The 15,943-nt window shown below is 55.8% G+C and overlaps 2 protein-coding genes across 2 annotated transcripts; one reads left to right on the top strand and one right to left on the bottom strand.

The window, feature by feature from the left end:
* Positions 1 to 246: 246 nt before the first annotated feature.
* LOC147600370 (ubiquitin carboxyl-terminal hydrolase 36-like) lies at positions 247 to 11,252 on the bottom strand. Its single transcript, XM_086751262.1, has 16 exons — positions 11,018 to 11,252; positions 10,725 to 10,946; positions 9,872 to 9,982; positions 9,492 to 9,594; positions 8,781 to 8,848; positions 8,276 to 8,346; positions 7,780 to 7,862; positions 7,349 to 7,454; positions 6,908 to 7,048; positions 6,500 to 6,600; positions 6,075 to 6,198; positions 5,623 to 5,812; positions 5,397 to 5,488; positions 2,701 to 2,835; positions 1,518 to 1,665; positions 247 to 458 (listed from the first exon to the last, which is right to left on the bottom strand). The coding sequence occupies exons 1-16, from the start codon at positions 11,250 to 11,252 to the stop codon at positions 247 to 249; spliced, it is 2,142 nt and encodes a 713-aa protein (XP_086607388.1).
* A 374-nt stretch (positions 11,253 to 11,626) lies between these two features.
* On the top strand, positions 11,627 to 14,596 carry LOC147600369 (E3 ubiquitin-protein ligase RBBP6-like). The gene is made up of 2 exons (XM_086751260.1): positions 11,627 to 11,792; positions 14,493 to 14,596. The coding sequence occupies exons 1-2, from the start codon at positions 11,627 to 11,629 to the stop codon at positions 14,594 to 14,596; spliced, it is 270 nt and encodes an 89-aa protein (XP_086607386.1).
* The last annotated feature ends 1,347 nt before the right edge of the window (positions 14,597 to 15,943 follow it).

Raw genomic sequence — 15,943 nt, 5'->3', positions numbered from 1 at the left:
CATATGCATTCATTTACAGAAGGAAAAAGCTACTTTCAAGATTTTAATAAATGGTTATTTCATAAACACAGTAACGTAATCAGTTCCATTAACATTAACAGAAACGTTTACTGCTACATGACTAATTTGTTTGAACTGAAACAGTTTACAAAAAAACACCCAAAACCTGCAAAAATTTACTAGGAATAGAACAAAATTAAAATATGTCATTTTAGACATACTCTAATCAAACAGCCTCCTCCTCTTTCATAGTCTTTCCCCTCCTCCATCACGTTGTTCCGTCATGGCTACTCCTTCTTTCATAAGCCTTCCTGTGATATGGTGGAACACCTCTGTATCTGTTAACGTTCCCCCGCTCTCGTCCCCCTTCAGGTACAGTCCGTTCAGTGGGAGTCCGACCTCTAAACCCTGGGGACCTCGATCGTGAACGGTATCTTCTGTAGGGGGGTGACCTTGATCTGGAATGGCGAGAGCCACGTGACCTTGACCTGGCACGAGAGTTACGGCTCTTCCCTTTGCCTCTTCTTGGATGAGGTGGTGATCGCAGGTAGGAACGGGAACGGGAATGGCTAAGTGATCGAGAGGAGGAGTTAGTGCGGGAGGAACTTGATCTTGAATTGGAGTAGCTGAAAGAGTAAGATGAAGCAAGATGAGGAGACTTGGATTTTAAAAAAACCACAGCACACACAAAAAATAGATGATGTTAATTCAAAACAGTCACTCTCCCCAGTTCTTTACCTCCCAAATTTGGTTTGGTTTCTTTACCTCTCCACAACTGCTGCTTTGTCAGTGGAAAAGCAAACAGGAAGGGTCAGTGTATGTATGGTCTGTCCCATGAACGACCATAGCTGTTGACTGATTTAAACTGGTGCATACTGGCCGCTACTGGTATGTGAACGTGCACATTTTTCACTGCTCCACAACTACATCCAGTGCAAATCAGTTGTGTTGCAGTAAGATAGAAAAAGAGCAAGTCCTAACGGCTACAGGGCAGTAACAAACACCAAGAAAACGTGATTTAGCCTGGAGACAGTAAAGCTCAACTCTAAAAGGCCAGCTTAGTCTACTTCGCTTCATACTTAGGTGGTGCTTGGAACGGGGTGAAAAATACTTGTCCTGCAATCCTACATACAGGGCTATTTGATCAACACTTCTAGCCAGGTGTCCCAGCAAAATCTGGCACATACCTCTCGCTCTGACCAAGGACAGCGATCGCATTTCAAGCAAAATCATATCGTAACGCTTCTACACTCCGCCTCTCGTCATACGACTCCATGCCATTGCTCTAGGAAAGACCCTGACAGCATGACTAAGAGAGAGTCCCGGTTAAAATCTCTCCATGTATCCACAGGAGATACAGAAAGGAGGAAATGAAGACAATTTCTCTCATGTATCTCCTCCCCGGTGCTTTGAGGCAATGCTTACAAGCAGAACAGGGAGACGCAGGAAATCCAGCAGCCACAGCTATTCAGTTTCTAGCCTCCTCACGGCTGCCGGGAGGAGAAGGCTGTCGTTACAGAGAAGCTTTAGCAAAAGCGACGCTTGTTCCTTAACAACTGCTGCCCAGTTATAACTGTCCGTCACCTGTAACCGCTGCCGTATCTGAGCTGGCAACCCACACATGAAACTGCCATCACTGCTGATCTCCTGAACCATCCACTGCATCTGACGACAGAGAGGTGGAGTGGAACTCCTCCTGATCCTTCTAGACAATCTGCTTCTCCTTCACGGAGGAACCGAGAGGAAACGGCCTTAAGCTGCACCAGGGGAGGTTTAGATTGGATATCAGGAAAAATCTCTTCACCAAAGGGTGGTCAGGCACTGGAACCGGCTGCCCGGGGAAGTGGTTGAGTCACCATCCCTGAAGTTGTCCTAAAATAACAGTGTGGAATTTTCCAATCATTTGCTCCAGCAGTATTGGCTAAGTTGTTAAAGGAATCATGTCGGAGGCCGATTTCTATTGGGAAATCAATTTCTACAGCCCTGTTCAGCCAGCAATCAAAAGCCTGGCTTTCCACCTGATCCTTTAATTAGATTTAGATTTTATATGTAATTATGGTTTGCTCAAAAAGTATTCATTGTTCAGAGTCCTCTTTTCAATCACGTAGCAGAGGTTTTTGTAAAATAATCTTACTGCAAGCACAGAACCCCTTTGTTAAAGCCAAGTCCAATTAAGCCATTTAAAAATTAATTACCGCCTGTATTTTCCACAGCTCTCTGCGCATACGTATTCCATTATAAATCAGCTGCTGTATAAGTGATGTGTTACGGCCTCATTTAACAGGTGACAAGTAGTCACCTACTGCATTTCTGTAGAACACTTACCGTTCCCAGCCCGGTCTGGCACCTGAGCAGTGAACTGCAGTGGCTCTCATGGGGTGACCTTTTGGAGTGGGGAGAGGGAAAAGGGAAAAAAAATCCCATTCAGTTTATCTGAAGATTTTTTTATTTAAGAAATTCTGAAGTTCCTGTCACTTACCAGCTGTGGGTATGGGCTGTCCTGGGGGGCCCAGCAGACTCGGCAGTGCTGGCTGTCTCAGTGCAGGAGCCTGACAGCCCTTGTGAATACAAGCAAGAGTTGCAAAATAAGCTCTACTGAAATACAAGACTCGCTGCTTGTGTTGACATAAAACTGAGCTTCTCTTCCAACACACTGCCGACGGACAGCGAGGAAGATGTAGCGAGTTCAGCAGCACTCACCAGAGCAGCAGGAGGGGTAACAGCCAGGAGTGGTGGTGGAGGTGGTGGCAGTGGTGGCGGCTGCTGCTGTGGCTCCCAAATCTGCGCAGAGCGCCTTTTTGTGTAGCCAGTTCCGTTGCTGAAGCTCTTCACAGCCTAGAGGCAGAGAAACATTTACAAAGAGGTGACAGGAAACTTCAGGAGATGTACGAAGAAAGGCCTCCACAGGGTACAACCCCTTGTGTATTCCTGTCCGTGCTATCAGCCCTACAATAAATCAACACACAGAGGTGTGAACAGATGGCATTAAACACCGGTATCAATGACTGGCAACGCAGAGTCTCTGTCTTTGAGGGCCTTCACTGTTAACACCAAACTTGAAAGGGAGGCAATCCTGTTAAACAACAGCGGGACCTGAATTTGCCCCATGGCCTCCACAGCGTTGTGAGCTTCTGTAACAGCAGATCATGTACTTGAGCAGGTGTCGTAGTTCAGCCCCGATCGGACCAGACTACGCAGTCTCTCTCTCACTCCCCCCACCTTCCAAGAAAACAGGGAGAGAAAATATAAGGAAAAACGGCTCGAGGTTTGAGATAAGGACAGGGAGAAATCCTTAAAGTTACCGTCACGGGCAAAACAGACTCGACTTGGGGAAAACTATTCATTTATTACTACAAACAGCAGGAGAATGAGACAGAGAACAAGATAACCTCCCCCCACCCCAAGCTTAACATTATCTCTACCACCTTCCCCCCCCCGAGCGGGAATGGGGGTTGCGGTCAGTTCATCATACGTTGTTTTACGCCGCTGCTTCGTGGTCGGGGGAAGAACTCCTCACATTCCTCCCCTGCTCCATCGTGGGGTCCCTCCCACGGGCCACAGTCCTTCGTGGAACTGCTCCGGCGTGGGTCATCTCTTCCACGGGTGCAGTCCCTCTAGAACAGCTGTCCCAGTGGGCCCTCCACGGGCCACAGCTGCCTTCAGGCATCCACCTCCCCCGGTACGGGGTCCTTCACGGGCTCCAAGTGGATCTCTGCTCCTCCGTGGACCTCCATGGGCTGCAGGGGAGCAACCTGCTCCACCATGGTCGTCACCACAGGCTGCAGGGGAATCTTGGCCAGGAGCTGCATTACTCCTCCCCCTCCTTCTGAACTGACCTTGGCGTCTGCAGCCATTCCTCACAACAGGCTGGCAGACGTCTCTCAGGATCCTTTTTCCATCTTATTCACTTCTCCTCTCCTCTCCACTTCTTGCAGCTGGGCTGGACCGAGTCGGGCCCAGTCGGCTGCCTGGCGAGAGGCCAGAGGGTGAGGCCTGCAAGGCCCATGAGGCCTGTGCCTCCCCCTCTGCGCCTCTGCCCCCGCGCAGCTTCTTCACATCTTCTCTTCTCTCTCTTTTTTTTCTGTTTTCCCCTTCTTAAATACGTTATCGCAGAGGTGTTATCATGAGACATTCTGCTACCAATCGGCTCGGCCTTGGCCAGCAGCAGGTCCGCCCTAGGCCTTGCCAAGTCCCCTGAACAAAGGGCAGCGACTTCTAGCAGTTTCCTACAGATGCTAGCACCTTAGGCCCCCCCTCACTAAACAAAACCACGACAGCAGGAAACTGAGCCGTATTCAATCCAGCCCTGCTTAAGGCCGTGTCAGTGAATGCTTCCTTCCCTGCCAGCTGTTTGCAAGTAGACTTTTCTGACAATCAGTTTACGGAAAAGTCATCATGTTACCTGGCGTAGGAACCTGTTGGCAACTAATGCATCTGGAGAAACGTCTGTCTGGTGACACGTTGGGCAGGTGTGTTCCTCAGATTCCAGCAGCGCTGTTCTAATGCCTGTGAAGAATTAGAATCATCAACACAGATTTTAGCCCAACCAAGGACATTTTGAGAGTTCTAATCAATGATAAAAAGACATCTCTGATTAATGGGTGAATGCGGTCTTGAATGGAGAGCATGGAGCTCTAATTGTCCAACAGTGTACAAAATGTCTAGTACGAAGCAAATACCTGTACGGTTTTGATATTTCACTGTTGTAACATTGGAAGCTGTGGCGAAGGCTCTGTCCTGGTGTTTTGACTCGACTTTTTTCCTCCGTCCAGTACAGTGAGCAGTCCCCAAGCTCAAGGGGTGGCCGGAAAGTTTTGCCTGGTGGTCAGTTCTGCTCGCCTGCCCCTGGGTGCTCCCCTGCATTATTGACATAAATAAAAACTCTGTGGTCTACCGAAAAGAAGTTTTTGTGCGCCAAGAGGAGAAAATAAAAGGTGGAGCCCAGAGAAAGGGGAGCGGAACAGAGGCAGAGGGAGGGAAGTAGGGGGTGGTAGGAGAAGAAATCAGAGTTGTTTTCAGTCAGAAGCACAAAGGAAAAAAGGAAGGAATCTGAAGAACAGAAACCCCGCGCACCGTCACCAGCCCTGGCTGCACAGCGGCGCCCACAGGGCCGGTCCCATGCCGCTGCCCGGGGAAGAGGCAGCTCCCCAGCCCTCCAGCTGCGGCCTCACCTGCTCCCACTCACCCCAGGGGAGCGCTACCCCGCGACGGCCGGCGAGGCCGCCCCGCCGGAGAGACTGGCAGAGCCGCCCCTCCATCCTGAGCGAGAGGGCAGGACCCATGTCTCCTGCAGCACTCAGGGATGTGAGCGACAGTGGGGGCCCGGCCCCGTGCCCCGACCCAGAGGGAGGGCAGAGACACTGCCACAGCCCTGGGGCTGGGGGGGCTCTCCCCACCCACCGCCGGCTTCGCAAGATCCCCAGTGCTGGCTCCACGCTCGCCCCCGACACAAGCCCCAGCTCCGAAGGCATGAGGTGCCTGCCGAAGTCTGCGGGCAGAAGCTCAGGCTCACCTTTTTGGCAGAGAGTGCCGGCTTCTTGGCCCGCGGTGGTGACGCGGTGCTGCTCAGGTCCAGAGCAGCGCTGGCCCACAGGGACCGACTCACATTTGCTGAGGGGGCACTTTGGGGTGCAGCTGGCCTGGTGCCGGGGCCAGCAGGGAGGGGCAGTTTGGGCCACGGGGACTCAGCGGGCCGCTTCAGCGGAGCAGTGCTGTTTGGCAGCTTCGTCCCCATCCTGAACGTGCCGCGGGCCACAGGGCCTCCCACCTCCTCCAGCCCTGGCAGCTTCCTCCCCGGCAGCACGCCTGGTCTCTAGACAGAGAGAGAGAGAGAGAGAAGTTCAGAGAGGAGAGAGTTGGAGGCAGCCAGGACACAGAGCCACACTGCCCTCCCCATCTCTCCCCAGGCCCACACAGGATCCCTCCTGCAAACCCTCCTCCCTCGCGCCTGCCCCTTCGGAGCCGCGCGCCTGCCTCCCCGCCAAGCTGCAGCCCACCCGCCCGCGCAGAGCAGACGGGGGGCAGCAGCTGCCAGCTCCCGGGAGCGCTGGCCGAGAGCAGCCCTCAGGACTCACCGGGCCCAGCAGCGGGGAAGACACCGTTTTCCTGACCCGACCGCAGATGGCGCCGGTGCGGCCAGGCCGGCCGGAGGCAGCTTTGGCCAATGGCCCCTCCGGGCTCTTCTTGGGGCTGGGGATTCTGGCAAAGGCAGAGCAGCGCACGCATTAACTGCGAGGGTTTGCGTGATCGTAATGCTCTCGCCAGAGATGCACGCAACAACAGGAGCCAGGAGCTCCGAGGAGGTGAGGGGCTCTTGCCCTGCACAAGGTCACGGCACGGGGCTGGACCTCTCCCTGCCACCCTCCTCCCAGCCAGCGCGTGCGCACGGGCATGGGGCTACGTGGGCCCAGCTCCTTCCAACAGGCAGGCACGTGCTACCAGCCCTGTCCCAGATGCTGAGAGCAGGGGACAGGGGCCGGGAGACACCGGGCGCTCTCACCTCCGGTAGAACAGCAGGTAGGCCTGCTGGGCCAGGACCACTGAGATGTTGCTGGGGCGGACCAGGTCATCGTCCATTTGGTACCACTGCCCGTTGCTGGCCTGCGGAAGGAGAAGAGAGAAGGGGGTCGGGCTGTGTCCGGGGACCCTCCTGGCCTGAAGAGCAGCAGGAACAGCGCCCGCCAGCAGAGCCCCTCCCCCCAAAACCCACAGGCGGCCCAGGGCAGGCAAGGGGACTCTGCGAGAGCAGACCTCCACGCTTCTGTGGCAGAGCACAGCCTGCACCCCCCACCCACTGCTCCACACCACTCCATCTGCTGAGCACCCTCCTTCCTGTGCCTGACAGGGACCCACCAGCGGCCAGCAGCCCCCAGCCCAGATTGGAGCCAAGAGAGCGCCGCGGGCTCACCTTCACGTGGCAGTAGTAGTGCCCTGACTGGCTGCTGGTCCCAGTGTGCACCAGCACGGCATAGAGCCCATACACAACAGGATCCCCGTTCTCCTGGGACATGTAAGGGCGGACGTTCAGGAGCTGGGGATACGGCACGTTCTGCGGAGAGAGGACGCCTTGGGAGCCTGCACAGCAGATGGCTTTCTTGCTACAGCAAGAGCAGCTCAGTGGTCCTACGCGTCCCATCGCTCGAGGGAGGGGGACGCGCTCTCCCCAGGCAGAGGTCACGCTGAGGAAGATGCCGGAATGAGCCAAGCTCCCCCCGCACCACACAGCTGGGGAGGGGCTGCAGGACTGCAGCAGAGCTCACGCTGTGCACAGGACCCCCTCCCACCCTGCCCTGGGCAGCGGGGCCTGGGGCCAGGAGACAGCCCCTCATCGGCGTTGCCAAGCACTCACCTTTGTGATTTTGCCTCCACCAGCAACGCGTTTCAGCTTGAGCACAAGAATGTTGGAGGCTCGGTGGATGGTGACGCCTTCGCTTCCTGACACTTCATGCTTGCACCTGGAGAGGAAGAGCTGGAGCTGTGTTCCACCACCCAGATGATTGCCAGCCCTGGCCAAGCGGCAAACCCCACAGAAACGACCCTGACGACCCCAAGCACAGCTCCAGGGCAGCTGCTCACGGCCACGTCTGCTGGCCCACGTCCTGCTCACGAGGGGAGGGAGCTGAGGAGTGGCGGGCTTCATCGCAGGCTTCAGTGGCCACGTACTTCATGGTGTGGCCATGGAGCAGGTAGAGGAGCCCTCCCGTAGAGCGACAGGCTTTCCACCTGCTTCCCACCAGCACACCCGCGGGCCCCTTCCCGCCCACAGCCCCACACACTCACTTGGCACATGTGTAGGCGTTCTCCCCGCGCAGCACAGCCGGCCTCACAAACTGCTCCAGCGCCTGCTCGAGGTTTGCGGCTTGCTGCAAGGACAGAGCAGAGGTCAGGGCACGAGCGGCCTGTCCACACGACAGACCAGCTCCCTGCCGAGACGCTGGCCCCAAGACAGAACCCAGAACATGAGCACAGGGCCACGGACGGCGCCAAACCTGTGAGCCGGCCACCAGCTAGCCGCTGGCCAGCATGCCGCGAGGGACGGCCCCACTGCCCCTCACCACCACAGAGCCCCGGCGGAGGAGTCGTGGCTCACGCTCAGGCAACGGGCGCTGCTCTGCCCGGCACAGAAGGCAGCGCAACAACGGAAGCTGCTTCCCCCTGGCCTGCAGCGTGCCTTGGCACTGGCAGGTGAAGGAGCCTTGAGAGCAGGCACGGGGCAGCTGCAGGAACATCCCCGCGAGAGCAGAGCTCCTCCCCGTCCCCGACCCTGCCGCACTACCTCGATCTCCAGCGTCAGGTCCAGGTACGGGTCATAGGTGTCCGAGACGCCCTTGCACAGCGAGCACTTCACTGCGACAGAAAGAGGAGTGAGCACAGCCTGGCACCACACCTGCACCCGCCACCAGCCCAGCGCAGCGCAGGCAGCTGCAGTATTCCTGCTCTGCGGGTGTGGGCTCTGGGATGGCAGCACCGCGATTCACAGCCTGGCAAGGAGGAAGGCTGGCAATTCCACGGTGCGCTGGGACAGCAAGTGCTGCTGGAAAGCTGGCAACACAGGTTCCTTTGCTGGTGGCAGCGAGCCGGGGACCCGCAGCCAACAGCCTTTTCCATGGCCGCCACAGGGGCCACCACCCACTGCTGCCGCAAGACTGAGCAACTGCAGACACCCAGCTGTGGGGAATTTGCACAGCTCAGCAATCTTCCCAAAGATTTGTACTGCAAGGCTGTCAGGGAAGCAGCAGCGCTGAGAGTCACAGGCCCAGGACCTGGCGGCCAGCACTCACCACGGGACCGCAGGTAGCCGCCAAAGATCTGGTGAACCAGCGTCGTGGCCTGGGTCTGGCGATCCAACCTAGAGACAGCAGCACCAGATCACGCACCACCCCTCCACAACGGCCGCCCCCGCCGGCCACCGCTGTCTTCTCAGCGCAGCTCCCCTGCGCGCTCCGGCCAGCCAAGGGGCTGCAGAGCTGCGGGAGCAGAGGGAAGTCGCAGCCTCTGCCAGGCTGCCCTCCCAGTGCCGGGGCTCACAGGGTGACACCGGGCTCCCACGCGCACCTTCCTCTAGAAGGAGCAGAAACTCCTGGCCGCAGCTCAGAGCTGGGCGCTGCACACAGAGGCCACGCAGGCTGCCCGGGACAGAGGGCCCAGGGGAAAGCTGCTCTCTCGCAGCCACAGAGCTGGGGCTGCCCTAGCAAGCATGCCTGCATTCCTCAACCACTGGGACAGCATCCAAACCCGTAGCAGCCTCAGCATTTGGGGACAGGAGCGCAGCTGTGCTGGGGCAGAGGGGTCAGGAGAAGGGAGAAGGCAGAGCTGTGTCACAGAGGGGCAGAGGGGGGCCATGCACCCCCAGGGCCCCTGGAGGCAGCACCTCCCTCTAGGAGTCCCAAGTGGGGGACACGCTCACCCTACCGTCCCCTCCCGCGGGCGCAGGGGACCAGCGAGGGGGCAGCGCAGAAGAGCAGCCGTGGGCCGTCAGAGGCCCCACATACCTGCTAGAGCCATTCAGGCAGGCCTTCTGCATGGCATCAAGGGTGCAACGCAAGAAGTAGTGCGCGTCCCCCTGCATGCCGAACTGGATGTACTGGGCAATCCCTGCAGGAGAGGGAGAAATCAGCCCCAGCACGTGATGCAACAGATGCTGGCCCTCCCTCGGGGCAGGGACTCGGGGTCTGAGCCCCCTCAACCCAAACCACACGACAGACTCATGCCGGCCGCGGAGGAAGCTCCACGCAGCCCCCGGCAGGCTCCGTGAGTCACCTCTGAAGAGCCGTCTGCCAAGACCCGCCCCGATCTCAAAGGTTCTGCTCCCGCCTTAGGCACCGCGCTCCTGCATGGTGACGGGAGGGGAGGGAAGGGCAGCCATCCTTACGCTTGAGGCTCTGGATGACAGACACTGGCTTTATTGCTGTGCCGCTGCTGGAAAAAGCCTGGATCGTGTGCTTCTCCATAACACACAGCATGCAAAAGCCTCTTCGCTGGCCTGCAGCAGGAGAGAAGACAGGACGTCGGGACAAACTCCGGAGAGATGGAGGCAGGACAGGGGGCAGGGGACCTCCGGTCCAACACAGCTCAGCCGCGCTCAGTTTTCCCTAGGAGCTCTGTGCTCCAGTGCAGCTCGGGGGCATCCCGGGTGCACAGGGACCACCACACGCCACCCCAGCTGGCGCAGCCCGAGTCACAGTACCAGCCAGTGCAACGCCCCAGACGAGACACTGTCCACGTGGACGGAAAACAGGTCACAGGGACGCGCTGGAGGAGCCCAGCGCTCAGCCCTGAGGGGCAGATCCCAGCAGAGCCCTACGCACAGAGCTGCGAGCCCCGCGTGCTCCCCTTGGGCACAGCTGGGAGCGGTGCCCGCCGGACTCCCTTTCAAAGCCCCCCAGCAACAGCAGCTGCTGCCTGCACGCAGCCTTGGGCCCTGCCCTCACGCGCTCCCCGCAGGCAGGGGCTGTGTGGGACCCCCAGCTCAGCCCCCAGGAAGCCAGCAGACCCCCTTGGACCCATCTCAGTCCTGGCTACGCCCAGCTGAGACAAAGCCTCCCCGGACACAAGGATGACCTCTGGACGGAGAAACAGGCAGGAGGGAGCAGAGCAGGCACATCCCGACACCCGCACGGCCCTGGCCAGAGCCACGCACAGAGGTGCTGAGCGCGGCGCCGGGAGCAGGACAGGCGGGCACTCCTCCTCCCCTGCCGCCCGCCGAGCCGGGCCTCCCCACTCACAGGTCTGGCTGTGCTCCCTGGAGAGCAGGTAGTTGGCGAGCGGCGGCGTGTGGGTCAGGCACTGCAGGCCGGCGTTGAGGAAGCAGGTGTTCCCCACGTTGTGCAGCCCGGCGCCGACTGGGTACATCTGCTCCCACTTCATGGAGAGGCGCTCCGCAGGGAAGAGCACCTTCTGGGGTGCGGGGATGCCATCTCCCATGCTCCCCAACTCACGGCCGCTGCCTGCGGGGAGAGGGGCGGTGAGCCGCAGAGGTGTGAGCGCGGGGAGGCTCCCCCTCGCCCTCTCTGCCTACCCTGCTTGCCGGGCAGACCCTCCTCGGGGCCGCGCTGGCCGTCAGTGGCCTCAGCCTGGGGGCCGAGCAGCGGGTACTTGCCCCGCAGCCGCTCCCATGGGCAGGAGGAGCCGCGGCTGTCAGGCTCCCACTCCATCTCCTGCAGCAGCAACTTCTTCAACGAGGCAGCCAGCAGCCCACCCAGCTCCCCCTCCTCGCCCGCCTCCCTGCGGCCCAGCTTCAGCGCCTCCTCCATCTTCCTCCCGGTCAGGATGATCCAGTCCAGTGGCCCTGGCTGCACAGCCAGCAGACAGGTGACCGGGCGTGGCCGGACTGTTCTGTTTGGTTCCGCTCGTGGCGCCAGGCAGCGTCTTGTCGGGGCAACGGAACGTGGCCTAGAACCACCGCTGGCCCAGCCCCTCTGCTTGGTGCCCCTAAAGCCCTGGCGGAACGCTGAGGCCGGGGCACCGCAGTCGCCGTAGCCACCAAACACACCGGCCTGGCAGCGCTGTGTGCCAGACAGGGAGCGGAGGCCGAGCCGGGGCTGCGTGCCCCAACTCAGAGCAGAGCCCACGGCCCTGTGTGCTGCGGTAGGCGCCGCTGCCGAGGACACACCGCCTTGCCCTCACCATGTCCTGCCTGCACTATAAGTTCTCCTCCAGCCTCAAGTACCACACGCTCATCTTCAACGGCCTGCACATCTCCCTGCGCGACCTCAAGCGCCAGATCATGGCCCGGGAGAAGCTGAAGGTGCCCAACAGCGACCTGCAGATCACCAACGCCCAGACCAAAGAAGGTGCGTGGGGGCGGCGGGCGCGGGGTGGGAAGCGACAATGGGATTCGCCCTCCATCCCTAGCTGGGACTTGTGCTGGGAGCCCCACAGAGCTGTTCCTTCCTCGCGGCTCTTCTGACAACCACCGCCAGAGCTGTGTTTCAGCCACACAGCCAGGCTACAAGTGCCCGCGCTTCATGTGCAACGTGGAGAGCTCACTAAGGTTTTGCTTTCCGGGAATTCTTCAGGGAAAATGATACGGAAATGTGGGAGGATATCTGATAAGAACAGGCTTGCCAGATTTCTTTGAAATCTGCTGGAGGAAGCTGAACGGGATGGCAATGGAACAGGTGGCTGACTTGAAGAAAAACAGCGGGTTTGGTCACTTAACTTTGCCTTCAACTTCTTGTACGCCGCGGCACTGGAAAACTGGTTCTGTAACTGTTGCAGAAACTGCTCCCCAGCAACATTTTGGGTCAAGAGTGCAGCTGTGAGTTGGAATCTCAGCAGAGCCCTTAAAGCCATCGTGCACTTGAGTGTTGGCTGCCTCTGAAGGACAGTTTGGCATTTCTTGTTAATAGAACTGCTGCTGTACACCAGGGACACTGCCACGCAGATGCTATGGAGCATCAGTTCATCATTCATTTCTAACCGTGGGTGGTTTTTTCCCTGATAGTGCACGGTAACGGTGTCGGGCCGGTACTGAAGTTTTGTGGCAGAACATTTATGGTGAATATAAGCAAGAAGGATTCTTAGAGAAGTCATAAATTCATTTAAATCTGCTCAATGGTGCTTGATTCTTGGAGCTGATAATGGGTTTGTATTACTTAGTATGATGTTTCCGTTTGGTGATCTGCCATCTTGAGGAGCTTGAATGTGATTGGAGACTTTGGGATGGGATTTTCAGAAATAATGAGACTTGTAAATTGTTTTCACTCCTTGAACATTATTTTTTTTCCTTTAGTTCTCTGGCACCCTTACAACAGTCTTTTCTTTAGAATGTGCTCTAGAGTTTTTTTTCCTCTTCCTGATTTTTGTGTTTAAACTTAAACAGAATCGTATGTTCGCTGCAGGAAGTGTAAGTTCAGTGGCTGGACATAAAGCTCGCTGTTGATCGACAGTGAAACCATTTTCAGGAGAATGTTTGTGAGGAGACTCAACAGCACAGTATTAGGGGTCTCAGGAGGCCAGTGGATGCCATGACATATGTAGGTGGGGACACATTTCAGAAGGCTTTGGTTTTCCTGTGGTGTTGAATAAAACTGTCAAGAGCTTTTGAAAAATGTCTGATTTGCTTTAAGGGCTTTTCTGCAGAAGGGTCTCTGAATTTTGTCTTTATTTGCTAAGGTACTTTCAGCTTCACAAACGCAAGCAGGCTGAATGGCCAGCTGGCTGACACCACTCCTGTAACAGCTGGGTCTGTCTCAAACGGAGCCTTAAAACCAGAATGTTGGATGCTCATAGCCCGCGACGGAGCCCAATGATTCGCTCCAAAAGAAGAAATGTTTTGAAATGGGGCAAAGAGGTAGATTCTGTTATAGCAGGTGAGGAACAGAAGGTCAAGTTTCAGAACAAAAGTTGATGCTCATCAGTATGTTACCCCATCAAGTGTTCCTCCAACAGACATCGCACCAGTTGTCCAAGGTGTGTTGCATTGTTTCTGTACGTAATCAGCCTGCAGAGAAGAAAAAGTCTCTGCTTCACTGGGTTCTGTTAAGTGTGGTGCTGCCTAAGGGTGAAGTTGAAGGAGGAATCTGCTTCGTACTTTACAGAGCATCCCTGCTGTTTAACAGCGGCAAGATCCTCCTCTAGGCAGGGTGTGTTGCATGAGTGTCAAATGTTAAAGTTGGTCTGTTAGTGACACAGATGCTTCCGGAAGCTTTCGTAAGGGTGTTTTCATGGGAAAACGCAAAAATCCCCCAGTGGTTTTCAGGGCCAAGCTAGGGAATACATTTCAGTGTAACAGGTCTGTGTGCCAAACTGTTGGTCTGTGTGCATAACGGTGACTTTCAGGTTTTCTTAATCAGCTGCAGATGCCTAAACTCACCTTCAGAAGAGGAAGGGAAAATCTAGACCAGGATCTTCTGCCTAAATGGGATGTTTGGCGCTCTTACATGTGGACATCAAGTATGGTTTTTGTGTCACTTTGTCTGTGCAGGAGTCCTGACTAAATGTGGAAACGATCTCGGAAAGAGCAAAGTGACACTTGAGTGAAGATGGCCTGCTTGTTCAGAGAACTCGAACCCTTTCCAGCTCAGTCACTGTTGCTTTCCATAATGGCAACCTAGTGACAGAAGCAATGCTAAGGTAAGCTCAAAGCAAGCGGGGTTTTAAGAGCCAGTGGGAAGAATGGTATGATGGACTCGTGTTAAGACACTAGGAAGGCAAAATGGACAAAGGCAAATGGGCAAAAGCAACTTCAGCTAGATCAGGAAAGAACCTCATGCACTGGCAGACTCTCCTTTAGTGACCTTTCAGACCATGTTGCTGTTGGCATTCAAACTCTTTTGAAAGAATCAAACAGAAATCGCTGCTTGTGTTTGATTCTCAAACCTGCAGATTTCTTGAGATGTCCTGTTAGTGTGTTGAGACGATAAAAGCGGGATCTTACATATAACATTTGGCTTTTCAATCTGTACAGGGATCCTCTGAATGCTACGGAATTGCGTATTAATGTACATTCTTACAAATTGACTGATTTTTTATTTCTGTATTGCTTTCAGAATACACAGATGATGATGCCTTGATTCCGAAGAACTGCTCGGTAATTGTGAGACGAATCCCTGCTGGAGGAGTTAAAGCTCCCAGCAAAACCTCTGTCCCATGAGTGTCCCTAAAGCATTGTATTCTTTGGTAGCGGGTGCAGTCTGTTCACTTTTTCCTGGATATTGGCGTACAGAGGCATTCAGATTTCTCTTTCCTGTTAAAGCTGCTGTTAATTTTTGTTGTGATGGGGTAGGTTTGAATGTCCCAAAGCAGACGGACATTTTTAAGCCTGCTGGGACAGTACGTTTGTCACAGGACTCCTAAATCACACCAGATCCTAGGAACTGCTGTCAGGTGACATTTCTACTCCTGTTTTCAGCCCATACAGCAGATGTAACACATTTGGTATTTTTGGCGCTGCCATGGCTAAATATGGTCAGGTGACTGATCTTTTTGCGCTAAGTACACTTGCCCTTCGCAGTGTCTAGGCCATCACTGTTCTTTCTTAGAAACTCAGTTCTGTATCTGGTGCCTGTTTGTAACACCAGGGATCTACAGCTTGGCTACAGTTACCTTCCTGGTTTGATGGCTGGTTATTTAAGAACAGGACACTGTAGCACAGATTTCCTGGTTTTGATACTTAGAGAGCAGAGGCAAAATACCTGAGGACTTCCTCTTGCCCTGTTGTGTTCTGTCCCTGGAAGTCTTGGAATAATTTGTGACAGAGTAGAATTGGGATGTTTGTGGTTGTTTTTAGTGGCACTGGATGTTCCAGGAGAGAACAGTTTATGTATATGAATAAATTCCCACATTCGCTGGGCTATCAGAACATAAGGTGCTGATGCTGAGGCTTTATAATCTGTCAAACGGCCACTTTATTGGCTCTGAGAGCTCGCCTCACGTGTGGGCAATCCTCTAACCACCCTCTCACGCTACCCTTTCCCCATCACGGCACTCCTCCATCTCTACGCGTGTTTCATGGCACCTCAGGTGGTCCCCACACCCACTCGCCCTGCACAACCCTTAGCTACCTTCCATTTTTCCCTTGAGCGTGGCAACTTCCTCCTCCAGCGTCTTCTGCTGTTTCTTGGCCTCCAGCAGCTTCTCCTCCAGAGCCAAAATTGTCTCCGATTGCTGCTTGCTTTGCTCTTCATATTTCACTATTTCCTCCTGCAGTAGCCACTTCTCCGACTCTTCCTCCTGCACAACGGTCTCCAGCTGCTCTTCCAGCAGGAGGGGAAGACGGGAGGACGGGAAGACACAAATCACTGAAAACTGACAGCAGCTCTGCTCGACCCAGCCCCCTACATACCAAGGCAAAGGCTGTCCTGGCGCCTTCCTCCTCCGACTCCGAGGCTCCTGCGCTCAGGCACGATGACCTTACCTTTCCCTTGGGAACACGCGTCCTGCAGCTGCCTCCAGCCCGGACCGTGGATCCGCAGGATCCTGCCCCGTGCCCACCGCCGCC

The sequence above is a fragment of the Chlamydotis macqueenii genome, chromosome 6 (genome assembly GCF_036417535.1).
Source record: "Chlamydotis macqueenii isolate bChlMac1 chromosome 6, bChlMac1.mat, whole genome shotgun sequence".
NCBI lineage: Eukaryota > Metazoa > Chordata > Aves > Otidiformes > Otididae > Chlamydotis > Chlamydotis macqueenii.
The sequence above is the reverse complement of the archived record's forward strand: the minus strand, read 5'-3'. Positions and strand labels throughout refer to the sequence as shown.